This window comes from Microtus pennsylvanicus, chromosome 14, assembly GCF_037038515.1.
Source record: "Microtus pennsylvanicus isolate mMicPen1 chromosome 14, mMicPen1.hap1, whole genome shotgun sequence".
NCBI classification, from domain to species: Eukaryota; Metazoa; Chordata; class Mammalia; order Rodentia; family Cricetidae; genus Microtus; species Microtus pennsylvanicus.
The window spans coordinates 13,810,797-13,828,449 of record NC_134592.1 but is presented as its reverse complement, the minus strand read 5'-3'; the positions used below and the strand labels follow the sequence as shown (position 1 = coordinate 13,828,449).

Below are 17,653 nucleotides of genomic sequence, written 5' to 3'. Positions count from 1 at the left end.
CATGCAGCTCCTCAGTCCACATAGCCCCATCTCTGTGGGGCTGAGGCCCTTTTCATGCCCTGGAGTGTATGTTGCCTATGTGAACTTCATGCCCTGGAGTGTATGTTGCCTATGTGAGCGCTCTTTCTTCTGGACCCCAACCATCTCCAGGGCTAATGGGCATCTTACATAACTTATTACCTGAATCTCCCCAATGCTAGGTATAGCCCAGGCCCACAAAGACACTCAGATGAAAGCCTATGGCGTGCCTGGGTAACTGTGACCAGGCTCACCTGTGTGGCATTAACAGTAGGAGACCATGTCACAGTCAACTAAGGCAGAAGGGGAAGGGGTAACCTAGGCAGTTGCTCGAAGACCTCACCCATCTCCTCAGAAGTTCAGAGGAGACACTGCTTCAGGAAAGTAAATGCTAACGATGGAACACGGGTGAGCGGCGTCACAAGTTAGTCACCCAGGGAAGTGGCAGAAAATGCCCGCCCAGCCCTTAACGGGGGTGGGCACACTACTTCCTCCACAGCCCTCTGAAGAAAGATCTCTTTCGGATCCTTCTATTTAGAGAGGTATATGACTTCCCCACAGTCCCTAGAGTTGAGTGGGGAGGTCAGGATTGGAAACTGAGGCCTAGTCACACTAAGGCAAAGCTGATCCTTGCTCAAGTAATGGCTGACAGTGTCCCTGAGCCCAAAGAGGGAGCCCTTAGGTGAAGCTAGGAAGGGCTTGTGTTTTAAACGGCTTCACTGCGTTGAGGCTGACATCGTTCAAGCCTCCCACTAAGAGCATTCGGTTCAGTGGGTTTGATGCGTTTGCCGACTTGTGTGAGCACCACTGCAGCAGACCGTGGACCACAGTTGTGATTTCTGGACCTACCAAGCATCATCCTGCATCCCTCTGCCTCCCCCAGACCTAAGCCACCGCTGATGTCCTGCCTCTAAAGCCGTTTCTGCATCATGGAAATTTCACATGGACGGAATCATGCAGGAAGCGCTCTTCATGTCTCTCCGCCTCTGTCACTCTGTACCCTGTGCTTGAGGTCCTACGCCATCACACACTCCAGCGCCAAATTATTTTTTACAAACAAGTCATATTCCTCGGGAGTGCTGATAAATTATTGGTCTGCTTCCATCTTTAGGCTCTGATACCAAAGGTACACCGGAGTGTTTTGTGGTCACCATGCTCTGAACCTTTCACGTCTAGGACTTTCTCTACTGTGTGGTGACTGGGAGACAGAGCCCACCTCCTCTGTGGTGGTGAATGCGCTCCCCATTCCACTTGCCTCTGGGCTGTGGCTCAGATGACGCTGCAGTGGTGGGCATCTTCCCAGACTCCCTGAGCGCAGCTGGAAGCAGCAGGGCAGGAGAGCAGGGTCATACCTCTTCCCGCCCTTCAGCGGATTCTGAGATGATCCAGGCTTTCCCCAGGCTCCATCTCAGACTCCCTGGGTTCCTTCATGAGCTACTGGACATCCCTCACCCGGTTCCCTTTCTGCTGAGATAGCACACAGCTGCCTGTCTTACACACAGAACCCCAAAGGAGACACATCTTGGGGTAATACTTCATTCTGTGTCAACAGGTCAGACAAGCTGAAGACTTTTTACCCAGATCAGTCCAGAAACAAACCTAGTGAGAGGGGGCTTTAGGGTTGTCAGCCCTGGGCCTCCCCTTCCCACCTGTGAAGGACAAGAAACAGTTCCAAATGCAGATCCAGAAATCTCTATGACAGAGCCAAGCTGCTGCCTTTTCCTCTGCCACACTGACCGCCATGTCCTCAAGGCTATGTACAGTCTAGCAATCAACCCCAAAACTCTAGAAAACAAACAGCTGCCAGTCTTCTCGCGGACTGCCTATCCTATCCATAGGCACAAATAAGATGGGCAGGACATTGGGGCCACATCCTAGAACGTAGCTTCTCCGAGTGACATCCCTTCATCCTAAGCTCAGGAGGGGCTGGCTATTTCCACTTTTAAGTCTTTCCACACACCCCTCAACACAACACCAAACTTGAAAATTCTGCCCTTTCTCCCCAGGGCAAGCTGGCGTTGCCGAGATGGACGGGCTTCAAACACTTACATTGCTATCTTCCAGAAACTTAAGTGCTTTTGCTATGTTGTTCAACCGAAAAATACGATGTGATGAGGATTTGTATTCATGCAGCTGAAAAACAAGAGAAGACACCACTAAGCAGGCGCCAGCAAGACAGCAAGCGCCCAGGACCACAGTGACTTTCATTTATCGCTTGCTCTTTGGAGAAGGTTAGTGATGGTGTTGAAAACACCCACAGAGGAGACATCCAAATGCCTGTGACACTGGGATCCTGGCACTTTACTCACTGGAGCTGGGGAAGAGGGAATCTCCACACGGGACAAATGTGTCCAGTGTTTTTTCCAGCCCTCCCCCTCTCTAGGGATCTGCAGTAACATGCTCTCATAGCACATGTGACTCTTTGCTTAGGAAAGCGAGCTTGCTGTCCTCGTCAAGGCTTGGCTCAGCTTCCCAGCAGCAGCAGACATGGCTGGTTTCTGGCTAAGAACTTTTGCAGCTGGGGCTTTGGGGAGGATGCACAACAGCCAGCTGCAGATTGGAGCTCCATTCCTGCCAGAGAGAGAGCACAGCGAGCTCATCTCCAGAGCACACACCTGCCAGTTCCACCAGAAAGGACCTACTGTGCTCTACTGACGGGCAGTAGAGGACTCAGCTTTGCTGAGCTGCAGGGCCAAAGGTCAAGGCCATGGAGGTTGTTGCCATGTGCCCTGGCTTCAAAGTGGGAGTCCGTCTACCGGGAACACAGAACAAGGGGCTGAAGTGTGCTTTCTTACAAGGCTTTTGGGGGCCCCTGCAGCTTGACTAAGACCTGCCAAGAATGCCTCAGCCCGCTGTGAATAGCTTCCAGGCCTGAGTGCACTCAACGGCATCTTTTACTTCCTGAGTATGAATGGGGATGACAGGCCTCTACCATGCATTTCGGAGTAGCGCTGTTTGTATGCTTGGTTGGCTGGTTTTCGAGACATTGTTTCCCTGTGCAGCCCTGGCTGTCCTGGAACTCACCATGCAGCCCAGGCTGGCCTCAATCTCACAGAGATCCACCTGCCTCTGCCTCCCGAGTGCCAGGACTAAAGGAGTGTGCCATCGTGCCAGGCAAGAAGCCATGCTTTTAAAGTCAGGTCCAGGGCCAGCGTGGGCTGTGTTGTGTGGTATCTGTCACCGCATGTGCAGACAGGCACAAAGGGCTACCAAGGTCAAATCAAACACTCAAGATGGAGCCAGTTTCTCAACTTAAACACATCTGGCATCTAAAAGAAGGAAGATTTTATTGTTGTCTATATGGGCATGCGTGCACAGGTGCAGATGCCAGTGGAAGTGGTTGTAAGCCACCTGGTGTAGATCCTGGGAATCCAAATCCAGCCCTCTGTGAGAACCATAATCTCTGTTGGCTGCGGAGTCATTTCCCAGCCCCTGTGACAGGCATCTTGGACTGGATCATTGGCCACCTTGTGGGGGAAGAGGAGGTACATCTGACAATGCCTGGGAATGTTTTGGTTACAACACTAACGGGTGTTCCCAGCATTGAAAAGTTACCTCTTCTTAGCCAACAACCATGGATGGTTTTCCCTAAGTCTCAGCCATAACTCCGGTTAACACAATGCTTAGTCCGGTAACTTGATCCTTCGGTTCCAATTCTGAACCATCACAGGCTGTCCTCTGACCTCTACATATCCACTACATACTATTACATGTGTGCCCTTTCCACACATGTGTGCACAAATACACAGTAATAAAATATTAAGAGAAAAAGATACTACTCAGTTACATATGTTCATATGTAACTCATTTTAAGATTCACTTATTTTTATTTTATGTATATGAGTGCATGTATGCATGTGTACGATGTGTGTGTAGTGTCTGCAGAGGCCACAAAAGGGCATCAGAGTGGCCTTGAACTAGAGTGACAAATGGTTGTGAGCTGCCATGTGGTGCTGAGAATCGAACCTGGGTCCTCTGCAACAGCAGCCAGTGTTCTTTAACCGCTGAGCCATCTCTCCAGCTCTCATATCACTCTATTTATTTTAAATTTATTTGTGCATATGTGTCACATGTGTGCAAGTGGCCTCAGAGGACAGAGAAGAATACTGGGACCTTCTGGAGCTGGAGTTAGAGGCCATTGTGACTGTGTGACGTCGGGGCTGGAAACAGAACTCAAGTCCTCTGTAGGAGTAGGAAGTGTTCTTAGCTACTGAGCCATCCCGCCAGTCCCACACTTCACATGATAAAGGATGTCACCCTCCAGCATTTCCTGAAGCTGAGGTACACTCTGTCTAGATGTGTGCATACATTTATTTCCCGATGTCATGGTTACATCTGGGATGTTCCCCCAATATCTACACACTAAGACTCCAGTGCTGCTGGCTGATACACACCAACCTATGTGGCAACTGGCTGTTGATGGAACCTTTAGGGGGTGGGGCTTGGTGGGAGGAAGTCAGGTCTTTTGAGGTGTGCCCTTGAGAATAACGTTGGAATCCCTGGTCCCTTTCTTTCTGCTGTCATGAAAGAAGAAGCTTCCCTGCTACACATTCATGTGATGTTCTGTCTTTCCTCAGGCCCAAAGCAACAGGACCAAGTGGCCATAGCCACTTCCAAACCCACGAGCCCAAACAAACCCTTCTTCCTTTAAACAGTTGACTTGGGCACTTTGTCACAGTGATGCGAAGTTGATGCCCAGATGAAGACGAAGCCTATGAAGTACTTCCTTTTGTACTTTCCCCAACACACATACCAGATTTCGCCCGGAGAGGACTTCTAGCAAAGCCATTAGGATTTTGCCATCTTGAATATCAACGAATAGGTCCGTAACTTCTAGAGGTGGGTCACACTGTAGGACAGGAGGAAAAGAAACCCGTTAGTGACCTGGGTGGTCAAGAGAGAAACTTGCAGGCAGAAGGATCACCTGAGAGCCAGAAGCCCTGGAAGGGACCTCTGGCCAGCAGGTGTAGGACTGCTTGGCATGAGAGCTGTATAAAGGAACGAATTAAGAGGCTTTGGAGGACCCCCTAACATGAGATCTCAGACCCCAAGGCTGGATCACAATCAGGCTTCTGTCTGAGGAGAGTAAGAAATGGCATGTCCCATATGTTTCCAAAGCATAAGGGAATTTGGGGTCCAGGGTGATGATAGCTCAGTTGATAAGTATCCGCTGCTGTACCGGCATGAGGACCTGGGTTCAAGCCTCCAGTGCCCACATAGACAGCTGTTATCCCAATGGAGAGAGGTTGACACAGGAGGACCCCTGAAGCTTGTTGGTCAACCAGCTTTGCTGAATCAGTGAGCCCCAGTCCCACCCAGTAAGGGATGCTATCTACAAAAAAACAAGGGGGGTGGCTTCTAGAAAACACAACTGAGGTTAACCTCTGGCCTTCACAGGCACGCATATTCTACCGATCTACATACATCAAAATAACACACACACACAGATACACAGATGCACACACACACACACACACACACACACACACACGACTTCTGTTACGGCTTATGGAAAATTACCTAGTGCAAACACTCAGTTTTGATTTGGGGAAAGGGAGGAGCTAGGAGGCTGGGTGATCATCAAATAGCTATTTGGTAAAATCCAGTGTCTTGCATCTGGCCTTGAACAGTAGGAATGAATGCAATGGAGATCCAATGGGTCAGAAGCCTGCATTCTTGAGCTCCTGCGGCCTTGGCGAGAATTTCCCCTTACCTTTTGTCCAGGTTAAGAGAGTGATTGGATGCTTCATGAACCCTCAGGGACAATGGGACGCAGTGCCCCTAGCTAACTGGGGCAGCGCAACTCTTCCCAGCACACACCCGGGGTGAGGAAAAGCTCAATACAATGTTAGCTGGGCCAGCACCTTCTCTTCTGGGAAAGCTTCCTTCCTTCTGTGGCCCCTTGGTGGGATCATGTTTTACTGGTTAAGGAAGGTGGCATTTCCTCACCCTTTATATGAGTCCTAGTCTGCTGCCCCAGTTAACCAAAATATAGGCTGAGGCTATCTACAGGTGCACAGAAAAGGGCACGCTTCAAGGGTTTCAGGGAGTTTGAACCAAGAGGCAATGTGTTTTCTTTGCAAATCCTGCAGCCTCAGCCACATTCCATGCCTGGCAGACTGCTTCCTTTTAGGAGACCCCAACCAAACACCCCTGATGAATGGGCTAACAAAATTTCCAGTTTGCCGCCTGACAGGGGTAGAACCTGGCCTGGGGCTAATTTCCCTCGGCTGTTCCTGGAAGGGCGTCAGCATCAAACAGGACCTTGGCCAGAGTCCACCGCTGGACGGCAGGGGGTTAGGCTGAAACCACTCCAGTCCAAACACTCCCCGGACCAACATTCCCCAGGCTTCAGGAGTCTGCTACGGCCGGAACCACAGTACCCCTCACTTCCCCAGGGCTTTCTGCATGATCGAACTCCTTCTGTAAATTAAGGAATTTTTCCAGAAGCCAGAGACTCAGTAAATATTCCTGACAGCCTTCAAATTGCAGTTAAGCCCAATTCACCAAGGACTTCCTAGGTTTCCTTTGCATGAAAGGCTGTTTTTAAAAGTCTCGGGGCTGGAAACAGGGCCGTTAATTTCTCTCTGCTTATTACACATCGCTTTCAGGTGCTGTCTGATTTATCCTCAGAATGGGTGCTACATGCTACCTACCTGCTCCTCCCTCCCCCCAAAAAAGGGACAAGAGCAGGCCTGGCCAAAGAGAGTGTCCTTGACATGACAAATGCATGTTCCAAGAGGTTCACACTGGGTGGCAGGTAAGTGTGGGGCATTTGTTACACGACTCTCGGCTCTTTTCAGTATTTATTTATTTTTACTATAAAAAGAAAGACTTTCTGGCTCTACCCTGTCCCCTGCTAGGAATTCTCAAGCAGGCCGACATGCATCAGGCATTAATTTAGGGGCTTGCCAAACTCAAGATTGGGGACTGGTTTTCTTTTTTTGTCCTCCCGAAACCCCAGTAATGTTTTACTTTATGCGCAATGCCAAAAATGCGCCCTCAGTCAAAACAACCAGCAAAGGATTTATCATGCCTCGAGTGTCATCCCTTGTCGTTTTCCATCTCGTGCCCAAGATGCTCATGGGGGATGTGACAGCACCATGCTATCCATTCTGAAGGAGGGACGGGGGCTCAGGAGTGGCGGGACACACGTGCCTGCTCAGGACCCAGGCAAGTGTGAAAGAGAACAGCCTCAGTCAGGAGTTCCACTTCCTGCTTTCTAATAACGGCACGGGTTTCTTCCAGGCCAGTGGTTCTCATCCTTCTTAACGCTACGACCCTTTAATACAGTTTCTTACACTGTGGTGACCCCCAACCATAAACCATTTTCATTGCCATTTCATAACTATAATTTTGCTAATGTTATGAACCATGATATAAACATCTGATATGCAGGATATCTGATATGTGACCCTTGTGAAAGGGTCATTCAACAACCACATGCGTGGGGTCGAGGGTGGGGGTGGGGGCACAACCCACAGGTTGAGAATCACTGCGCCAGGCCAGCAGTGGCTATGCTTTTACCTTTGAAGAGGAGAGAAACACTTTAAATTTCCTACAGTGGTGGGACAGCCAGCTTCCAGAAGACAGGAGAGATGGGGGGGGGGTGCGGGTGTAGATGGAGAACAAGAGAATGTCCATAGGGGAGAAGAGGTGGTGTTGGTACAAGAAACATCAAATCATCTGGCTTTCTCCCAAGATCATCTCATGTGGCCCAGGCTGGCCAAGGACAACCTTGAGCTTCTCATTTCCTACTTCCATCTCCCAAACTGCCCGGATTACAGGTGGGTACCATCACAGCTGGCTTATGTGGTGCTGGGGGTCAAATCTAGGGCGCTGTGTATAAGCAAGCACTCTCCCATCTGCTCCCCATCCTCAGCTCCACAGATCAGCTTTCCTGAAGTGTGAATTTTCTTACAGCCTCGGGGAACTTGGGATAACATATTCCCGGGGCCTACAGGTCCAGTCTCACGGGCACGGGGAACTCGCATTTCTGTATGCTTCCTTCTCTTTCCTCACTGAGTGTTGATCACCTGCTAGGGCCTCCTCAGCTCCTCCTGCCTGAGACTGCGTCAGCTGCCTGGATGCTATGTGTGTGCAGCAGACACAACAGAAAAGTCAAGCTGCATGACCAAAGAAGGTGAGAAAGGAAGGGACAGAGAAGAGCCCCTGAGACTCTGTAGAAGAGCTCAGGGAGCTTGGGATGTCTGCGCACCTGGGTCCTCATTATAACAGTCTACTGTGGGAGGACTCAAGGAGACCTGGCTGGCAGTGTGTGGCATGACGCAGGCTGCCTGATGCGGAGCATGGCTCTTCACCAACCACGTTTAAGAGGCTTTGCTAAAGGATGTTCAGAGCTCTTGTTCGTGTCAGTTCAATGATGGCTGTTAACACCCCCAGAGTGGAGAGCTGGATCGTGTCTGATGTAGGGTGACGGCCTTCTACCCATGGAAGCCCTGGCATTGCTCAACATGGAATAGTTTCCATTGTCCACTCGTGGATTTTCCTCCCCGGCTACGTGGGTAATCACAGAACAGCTGTGTCTGCTCTCTGTATCTACTCCACATACTGAGAGTGGAGAGTAGTGAGAAGACCCAGAAAGATACAAATGCACAGAGCCATGGGTACACTTAAGACATGGGAATGGCTTAGTCATAGAAGTACAGGGACCAAAGTTCCAACACCTAGAACCCAGAAGTGGTGGCATGCATTTGTAATCCAGTGCACCTCAATTGAGACAGGAGGTGGAAATGGGAAAAGTCACAGAAGCTCATGGGATGGCTAGCCTGGTGTGTATAGCAGTGAGCAAGAGGCCCTGTCTCTATAAGGTGGAAGGCAAGGACTGATACCTAAGTTGCCCTCTGATTTCTGCATACATGAACATAGACACGTCCACACACATACATACTCTACAGTACACAAAGTCACACACATACACACACACACGGCAGGGATCATGTCTCCTCCATGCCATTCTACAGAACCACCAGTGTAGCTGCAGGCGAATCTGTGACTTACCCACTCCCAGACCCCCACACTTGCCTTTTCCAGGTGTAGGTTTATCCATCGCGTAAAAGTCCTCTTCTGCACATTTTCCCTCTCAACTGCAAACAAAGAAATGCCGTTAGCCAGGGAACAGAAGAAACATGGGCAAAATCCTGCCCCCCTTTCCGGGGAAATTCCATATGGACAAACGGCAGACTGAACCCTGCAGGGTCCCTGGCATGAGCAAAACCCTTCACAGAAGGGGCTCACTGGGGGTTTATGTAGTACTTGATCCCCATTTTCCAGCCCAAGATTGAGCCTCTACGTAACCCCACAAATTCAGACTGATTTTGAGTGTCCAGCCACCTGGCTAGAAGGCGAATAAGCTGTGGTGGGAAGTAGCGTGGTCACTGTAAATCTACACAGCTGCCTAGAGGTGGAGGTACAGAGCCGTGGGATGGGGAGATGGTTCAGTGGGCAAAGCCCTTGCCAGGCAAGCGTGAGGACCAGAATTAGGATGCCCAGAACCCAGGAAAAGGCAGACACAGCAGAGTGCATCTCCAATCCCAGAGCACCTGTCTTCATCCCAGGCTGGGATAAAGACAGTGTTAGGGATTCGGGTGGGAGCTCTGGGATGTGCTGGGGTGTTGAAGAAATAGTCTCCCAGCGTTAGGGTCAGACTCCCTGTCACCTTCCAGTTCCTTGTGTTCAGGCCTGTCTCCCACCCCTACTTCCGCTCAGCAAGCTGAGGATGAGAGGCCCACTCCCAAGTTCACGGAGGAAACCTGGGGTCCTGCATTCCATGGTAATGCAGGTGTTTTTGAGATAGGGTCTAGGATGGCTTCCAACTTGGCATCCTCCTGCCTCGGCCTCCAGAGTTCTGCATGTGTCATCGTGCCCAGTTTTGTAGCTCTCACTTTTAGAGTTAGACTAGAAGATTCTGCAGGCACCTTATGTCTGGCCGTGGTGAATGGACACCCTAAACCATGTGGACAGCAGGGGACAGCGCTCCCTCATGATGTTCCTTAGTAAATAGTGCTTATTGTGCTGGGGGGGGGGGCACTGCCGCCCATCAGTTACGATCTGGGCAGCTTCTGTTCATTTGTTTATCAAGCTGAGACCTTATAAACCCTGCCCCTGCTAAGGAAAAACTGTCCTAAGGATGGACAAAAGGAAACAGAGCTGGGAATGATCTCAAGTCCGCCCCACATCTGCTGTTGCCCTGGAGATAGGAAGTGTGTTTTCAGCTCCGTCTCTCCCAATAACCGGTAACAGCAACAATGACTTATAAGAAATTCACTCAGCAGGGCCGGAGGAGATGGCTCAGTGGGTAACATGCTTGCTCTGTAAGCATGAAGACCTGAGTTCAAATCGCTGGTGCCCGTGTAAAAGCGAAGTGCATCGGTGTATTTCCACAACCCCAGTCTGGAGAATCAGAGAAAGGTGGATCCTAGGGGCCCTTGGACAGCCAGCCTAGATGGTACAGCAAGCCTCAAGTTCAGTTCAGTGAGACTGTGTCTCCAATAGGGTGGAGAGCAATAGAGGAAGATATCAAACAACCTCTGTCCTCCACATGTGCACACCTGGGTGGGCACACACCTACCCACATACATGTTTTATACATACCCCCATATATATATGTGTGTGTGTGTAATATATATATATAATACACACACACTTGTTTTATACATGATACTGACACGTTTATATATGCACACAGGTTTTTTACATACATATACAGATGAATAAACTGGGTCTAAATGCCCCATGCTTCTTCCCCCTCCCTCCTGAGCTCTGTGGTCCAAGCCATCCCAGACCCATGGAAGACCTAGGTTGTGTACCTCTGAGGGCCATGGCACTAGAATCTGTACCTTGATACATGGTGGCCTACGGTGGCTGCCACCTCAGTGTCCAGCCACCATGCCTCTCAGGAAACTTCCCTGAGGTGCTGAGGCAGACAACTCCTAATTTACCTGCAGATTACTAAGCTCTGGATTTCAGCACAGTAGAAGAACATACTACAGATGCCGGAAAACACTTCATACTCCTTTAGCAAGGAGAAAATGAGAGCCAATTTGTCTGCTGCCGGAGAATAAGGCTTCGCTTTTGCTTTTCCATAACGACTACAGTGCTTTTTTGGCCCTTGGCCACATGGTTAGGTAGATAGTGGCACCCATAAATCAGATTTTAATATTGTGCCCTTTGTGCTTTTTAATTGAAGAGCCAGCGGACAGTAATTACGCATGTGACTGCCTTCCTCTCCTTTGTCTCCTTCTCTAAAGAAGGTCACTGACAAGTAGGCCTGCCATTTAAAGCCGTGATCACAGCAGGCTGTGCTTCCGGGAGAGGGAAAGGAACGGGTGACAGCAATAAGAACTGAGACAAGGAGGCACTTGCTGAGGTGACTGAGTCCCAGAACCCCAGAGACTCCTGAGAGCTGGAGTGGCCCATCTCAAGCGCCAGTTCAGAAATGTCCACCTCTGGACCTAGCTCTGTCTTGTTCCTTTTGCTGGCTGAAGTTTTCCAGGGTACTCACTGGGTTGCCAAGCCCTGTTCAAAGGATGCAGTGACTACTTCTCATCTGCCACTAATAGGAGTGACACACCCATGTGCAGCTTTGCACCATCAACCCGGCCCACAGCTCTTTGTGCACAAGCAAGCAAATGCATTTCTCATCCTTGACGGCTCCAAGTGGGGCTGCTGGGTCTTAGTGGTAGGCACATTTAAAATTTTAATAGCCACTTCCAAACTGCCCTCCCCAAAGGCTGCCCGAGTTTATACTTTCACCCCCATCTGTCTTTAAACAAGTTTATGGGGATTGTAAAGTATTTACACGCACACATTCAAACACCCAGGTTTGCTTCTCCAGCTGGCCTCAGAAAGAGCAAAGCACAGACCCTGAAACAGAGAAGCATTTAGTAAGAAGGCTGAGAGAGACCTCACAGCTGAACTGCGTGTGGGGATGCAAAAATGAACATGGGTGTTCATGCCCTACATATCTACCCACTTACCCATCGATCTATAACCACACAACCTCCCCCATTCATCCATCCACCCAACCAACCACTTCCCGTTCCTCCATCTATCTCTTCACCTACCTGTCACCTACCTCCCCACCTATCCACCTGCCCAACATGGCATCCACTTACCCACCCACCCATCTATCTGCCCGTCCATATCCACACACTCTCCCATCCACACTCCCAGCTGATATTTATACAAAGATGACTAGACGTTGGAACAACGCCAGGCCCTGTGGGTAAAACCAGCAATGAAGAATTAAGTATTCACAGAATCTGCACTCCAAGAATCCCGGCAAGTGGGAGGGAGAAACAAAGATGGCATGTGGTACAAGTGAAAGTGAGAACGGAGTAGAAGAGCCAGGCTTACAGGGATGGAGAGCGCTGACTTTGCATCCCACAGGGTACTCTTCTGGGGCCCTACAGGAGAAGAGGGACAGAGGGACTCAGGCTGTGTATGTATTCAAACCCTGCTCTGATTCAGAACCAACCTTGAGTTGGCTTTGCTTCTGTCCCCAACAATCCCTGTGGGGAACACTGAGCAGAAACCATCTTTTACAGGAGGGGTTTGGTGATGATGATGGGTAGCGGGGGACAGACAGACACAATCACAAATAGCGGACAGGCTCCAAGCTAAAACTGGGACACATCACCCAATCCACAGGAGAGAGTGTGAGGGAACCAGACTGCCGCACAACCACTTCGTGGCACACTGTACAACTCTGGGCCAAGTTCTCACTCTACGGAACGAGGACAGCCATGTCCACCTCCGAGGAATGCTACGGGAGCGCATGAGGTCACCCTGAGATCATCCTGGCAGCCGCTGCCTCCAGGCCAGTTTCCCCGGCCCCTGGCTCACACAGCACACCCTGGATTTAGGGATTTTTGTCTGTTGTCCCGACAGAGGCCCAGTACACTTGCACGGCAGTCTCCATTTCAAAATGTGGCCCCCTCCTGCAGGCATTCCTACTTCAGGCCTGCCAAGACTCCATAAACTTTATATAGTTTCCATAAATCCAACGGCCCCTTTTTTCCTCTCACGTTGTAAAGGTGTAGGAAGCCGTTTCTCTGGAAAGGTCTGGCCTGAGCACGGAGTGGCTGTGGGGCCCAATGTGGGCAACAATGAAGTAATAACAACGCTGTAAAATTGCCATCCCAGCTCTGCCTGGCCTGTGGGGGTGCAGGAGGAGAAGGCAGGGGGCAGAGGGAGAATTCACCAGGCCCAGGACCCCAAAGACTAGGCAAAGGAGGGGAAGGAGACTGGGGAGGCCCTGCTGTCTAGCCCAAGGCCACAGCCCCAAATTCCCAGATACCAATTCTGCCTCCGGCTTGGCTAAAAACAGATTTTCTGAAAACGGAAGATGGGACATCCCTCTCGTCTGCAGGCACTGAGGGGTAGGCAGGCTTGGGAGCTGGCCATCACTGAGAAAGGGACATGTTCTGGGAGTTAAATTCCTTCAGATATAAGTGTGGTCCTCATCCCTCCAATGGAAATTTCTCTTGGCAACAGACAGAGAACCACAGAAAACCGCAACCAATCACAATGCAGAGCTGTGGAGTCCTGACCCAATGGATACATCTACAAATCACTTCCCCACCTAAGGCCCAGGGACCGCTGTGCGAGAAAGAACAGCAAGAGTGTGAGAGGCAGCGGGTCATAGAGTGTGCTGTTAAATTGTCTCCTAGGAACATGGGAAGCTACAACCATAAAGTCTCGTTGCCATGACTGCCAGAACATGAACAAGGATATAACATAAGACATGCTTACAAGGATATGGGGGTGGGCCTGGGGGAGCCCAGGAGGCCTTAGCCCTACACAAAGAACTACAGACAACTAACAAATGTCAAGAGGGAGGAGAAACAGTCTCCCCCAAGGTAGAGCACACCAATTGGTTATCCAACACCAAATGGTCAACCCTGAAAACACACAGACAAATAATATTATACAGACTGAGAAAAAGTTGTCTTATGTATTTAAAAATCTCTCTCTCTTCTCCCCCCCCTCTTTGTGTGTGTGTATGTGTATGCAATAGCAATTAATGAAAAAAGAGGCTACGGATTTGAAAGAGAGAAAGGTGAGGTATTGGAAGGGTCTGAAGAGAAAAAAGGGAAGGGAAAAATAATGTAATTATACTAATCTCAAAAAATAAAAGAAATAATTAAAACAAAGAGATTCCTTTGCATTTATGGTCTTTTTGTCTCCGTGGTCATATTTCTCCAAAACTTACTTCACATTTCCTCTGTAACATATCTGTTCTTCCCAACCTGGGGGAAACACTTAGGAGCTTTAGCTACTTACAAAAAAATTACATGATCTTGAAAGTGAAAATCTCTTTAAGTTTCATTATGCTCAGAGAAAACATAGGCGCACGCTATGTGCACACACAGCTAACATGTGGATCCACATTCAATTTCAGTGTGATGAGGAATGATTCAAAGTACTGCCTACGCTCACGGACAGGGCCCCTGGGTGACGGTTAAAATGATAATTTCTGAGCTCCGTTCAAAACTTAAAAAACACTTTTATTATTATTTTTAATGTATAGTGTCTGTGCACATGTGAGTATGGGTGCCATTGGAGACCAGAAGAGGGCATCAGATCCCCTGGAGCTGAGGTTATAGGCAATTGAGAGTCAACTGGCTTGGATACTAAAAACCATTATGGTCCTCTATAGGAGCATCAGACACTTATAACTTCTGAGCCATTTCTCTAGCCCACGTTGATTTTTTTTTTTTGAGACAGAATTTCACAGATCCCAAATTGGCCTCGAACTCCCTATGTAAGATAACCTTGAACCGAGAAAAAGGGCCTTTGCTGCCTCACCTGACACCTGTGTTGCTAGAGGTGGAACCCAGGGTTTCATCCACGCTTGACAAGCAATCCACCAACTGAATAACATCCCCAAACTCTGTTCAAGACCCCCAGACTCACATGCTCTGAGGCAGGGCCTGGGAATCTGCACATCACATGTTCAGTGGCTAAAGAGCCTGCATCTTGGAAGAAGAGATAATCACAGATGGCGTCTTGGTTTTTGGGTGATGCAGACAATGCTAATAGGTGTGATGATGGGAAAGATCGAGAAGTTTCGTACCTGGTAAGTTGTACCAGGGCCTTTAAGGCCATCTGGCTCTCCCAAGCCCATAAGCTCAGGCTTAATTGCCATTTAAGCCAATCCAATATAAATTGCACTTGAGGAACGGCTTGGATGCACCAGGCAAGAGTCTTCTTATTCACCCCTGAGCTCTGATGATGATGAAGATGGATGTCTTTATTGGTGAGTCTGAGAGGTCCCTTGGCCTGAGGTGAGGGGCGGTGGACCTAAATAATTTGTAAGGAGATAGGCTTTGAGGTCAGAGGCACTGCTGGACAGAAGGAAGGAGATAAAGGGGACCAGCTATAATGTCCTTGCTCCACTTGATGTCCTGAGCGACCTCTATGGAGGCAGCTAGGGGGAAATGATCTGGGCTGGCACAGGACAGAGTTCAGATGGAAGACCTATAGTGCCACGTGGAAGACACAAATGGGCTTTCCCTCTGCCACAGGCTGTTACAGAGGCAGAGAGATAGGAATTATGGAGACTGCCCTGTCACTAATATTTGGGTGGATTTTTTAAAGTAGCTGGTGGTAGAGGCCATGTCTCCTGGATAAAAGCATTCTCAGTTATAGGCCCAAGACTTTCTATAAATCTGGCTTAAAACTAACCCCAGTTCATAGATGAGGAATGGGAGGCTCAGGGAGCCGAAGTACGGTAACCACTCAGTGGAATCCCAGGACTCACACCTAGCTCACCTTGGCTCCAGGCTGAGGCTCACCTATGCCTGCACATGACTGGAAGTCCTAGTGCACACTCACAAAATGGACAGGGCATCAGCTCCTTACCCAAGTTTGGTCTCAGTGTCCCAGCTCACCCCTCTGTTGGTGTCCCTCGGCCATGCCCATGGCCACGAACATTTGAGAAAGTTTAGAATTCTTCAGGTGTGGCTCTTGGCCACTAATTACCAATCCAGGTGACTACTCCCACGAACACATGGCAATGTCTGGAGGTAATTCTGATTCTAACAACTGAGGGAATGCTGCTGGCATCTTCCAGGCCCACGGGCTGCTCAGTATCACATGATGCCTGGGACAACCTCCCCAACACATACTAGTTGGGTCCAGAATGTCAGCAGTGCTGAAGGAGCAAGCCCCGGGATGGGGTTGATGCTTTGCAGTGACTTCCCCTCTCAGACCTGCTCCAGGGCACCATAGAGCAGTGAGCAGGAAAGCTCTTCCCCCTCTGAGGGAACGTGGGCAAAGTCAGATCTGGTCTCCTGGCCTCTGTTTTCCCATCTGTGCCAGAGGAACCATAAAACCTACTTCCGGATATTGGAAACATCAAATTTATTAGTGCTGTGTTCTTAAGACACAGGGTTTCACCCCATCCTGGCAACAGGCTCCTTGTTAAGGAAGGTGTTAGGCTTCTGGGGAGGGTGTGCAAGCAGGTAGCATAAGGAAAGCAGGATGGGCCAGATAGGGCAAGACCTGAATGGAACCCTAGACTCAGAGAGCTTAGCAAAGGCCTGGGCACATCATTAAGTACCACATACACACAGTGTGGCTGCTGTGGTGCACCTTGGGAAGTTAGAGGCTGATTGTCTATAGACACAGTGCTTCCCTCCTAGGGCTGCTGGCAAGTGCCACTGCCTATGTATGTCACCAAAGACACTCAGGTAAACAGACGCATCAGTACCCATGGCTGAGCGTCAGGCTAAGACAGGTGCAGACCCAGACTGGCCTTCCTTTAGCCATCCACGTAAGCCCACAGTTATTTTTATAAATTGAGTTGGTGGCCAGGGAGGGTAGAGCCAGCCCAGCTGGCAGAGAGCTGGTGGGAGGGTGATTTAGGAGTCAAGGCCCCTTCACTATCTGGAAAGTCAAGGAAGGCTGGGTGGTGAGATGCTAATATGTCTACACTTGCACCCTCTCACTGTGTCCCACAAATCGTCATATTCTGCACAGAGAGCTGGTTCAGGTCACAGAGATTCTGCCTGTTAGAGACCATCACCAGGTTTCCTCTGATGCTCCCTGGACCAAAAATCTCTGGCCTAAATGTATACACAGTCTGGCTCCTGTTTCTGAATCTTTGGAGTTAATCACATTAAGAGTAGATATTTTAAAATCTCTATCCAACTTGAACACAAACAGGCTTCTTTTTCTTGTCTATAACAATACAGTAAAATAACTGCAAATAGATCTTACATATAGGGTGCTAGGTATCACAAGTCAGTTAGAGATGATTAAGGAACACGAAAATGTGTTTGCCCTGTGGAAACACTAAACCACCTAATACAAAGGACTAGAGCATCTCACCATTTTGGCACCCATGGGGATCCCGGAAGCAACCCCCCCTTAGATACTGATGCACATCTACACCAGAGACCCTGATGCTCACTTGGCTCAGAGCCTCTCATCATTAGGGCTCTTCTTGGTTCACTGCAGACATACTTCTTCATCCCCTTAGCTCAGGTTGGCTTTCCTCTCTTGGGCCCTTTGCCTGGTTTGCTGGGGACCCCAATGGCAACTCCTGTCCATAGCAGAGCGGGAGTAACGGTTCTCGAGCAGCTCCACCTCCCTCCTGTGCTCCACA

The 17,653-nt window shown here is 49.5% G+C and overlaps 1 protein-coding gene across 3 annotated transcripts in view; it reads right to left on the bottom strand.

Moving 5' to 3' along the window:
• Nucleotides 1–17,653, bottom strand: part of Clmn (calmin) — a 102,144-nt gene that overhangs the window by 23,659 nt on the left and 60,832 nt on the right. For all 3 annotated transcript variants that reach the window (XM_075948626.1, XM_075948627.1, XM_075948625.1), the window contains exons 2-4: nucleotides 9,064–9,125; nucleotides 4,772–4,867; nucleotides 2,068–2,151 (exon numbers count right to left, since the gene is read on the bottom strand). In XM_075948626.1, coding sequence (XP_075804741.1) covers nucleotides 2,068–2,151; nucleotides 4,772–4,867; nucleotides 9,064–9,125 — 242 coding nt within the window. The remainder of the gene's footprint in view (nucleotides 1–2,067; nucleotides 2,152–4,771; nucleotides 4,868–9,063; nucleotides 9,126–17,653) is intronic.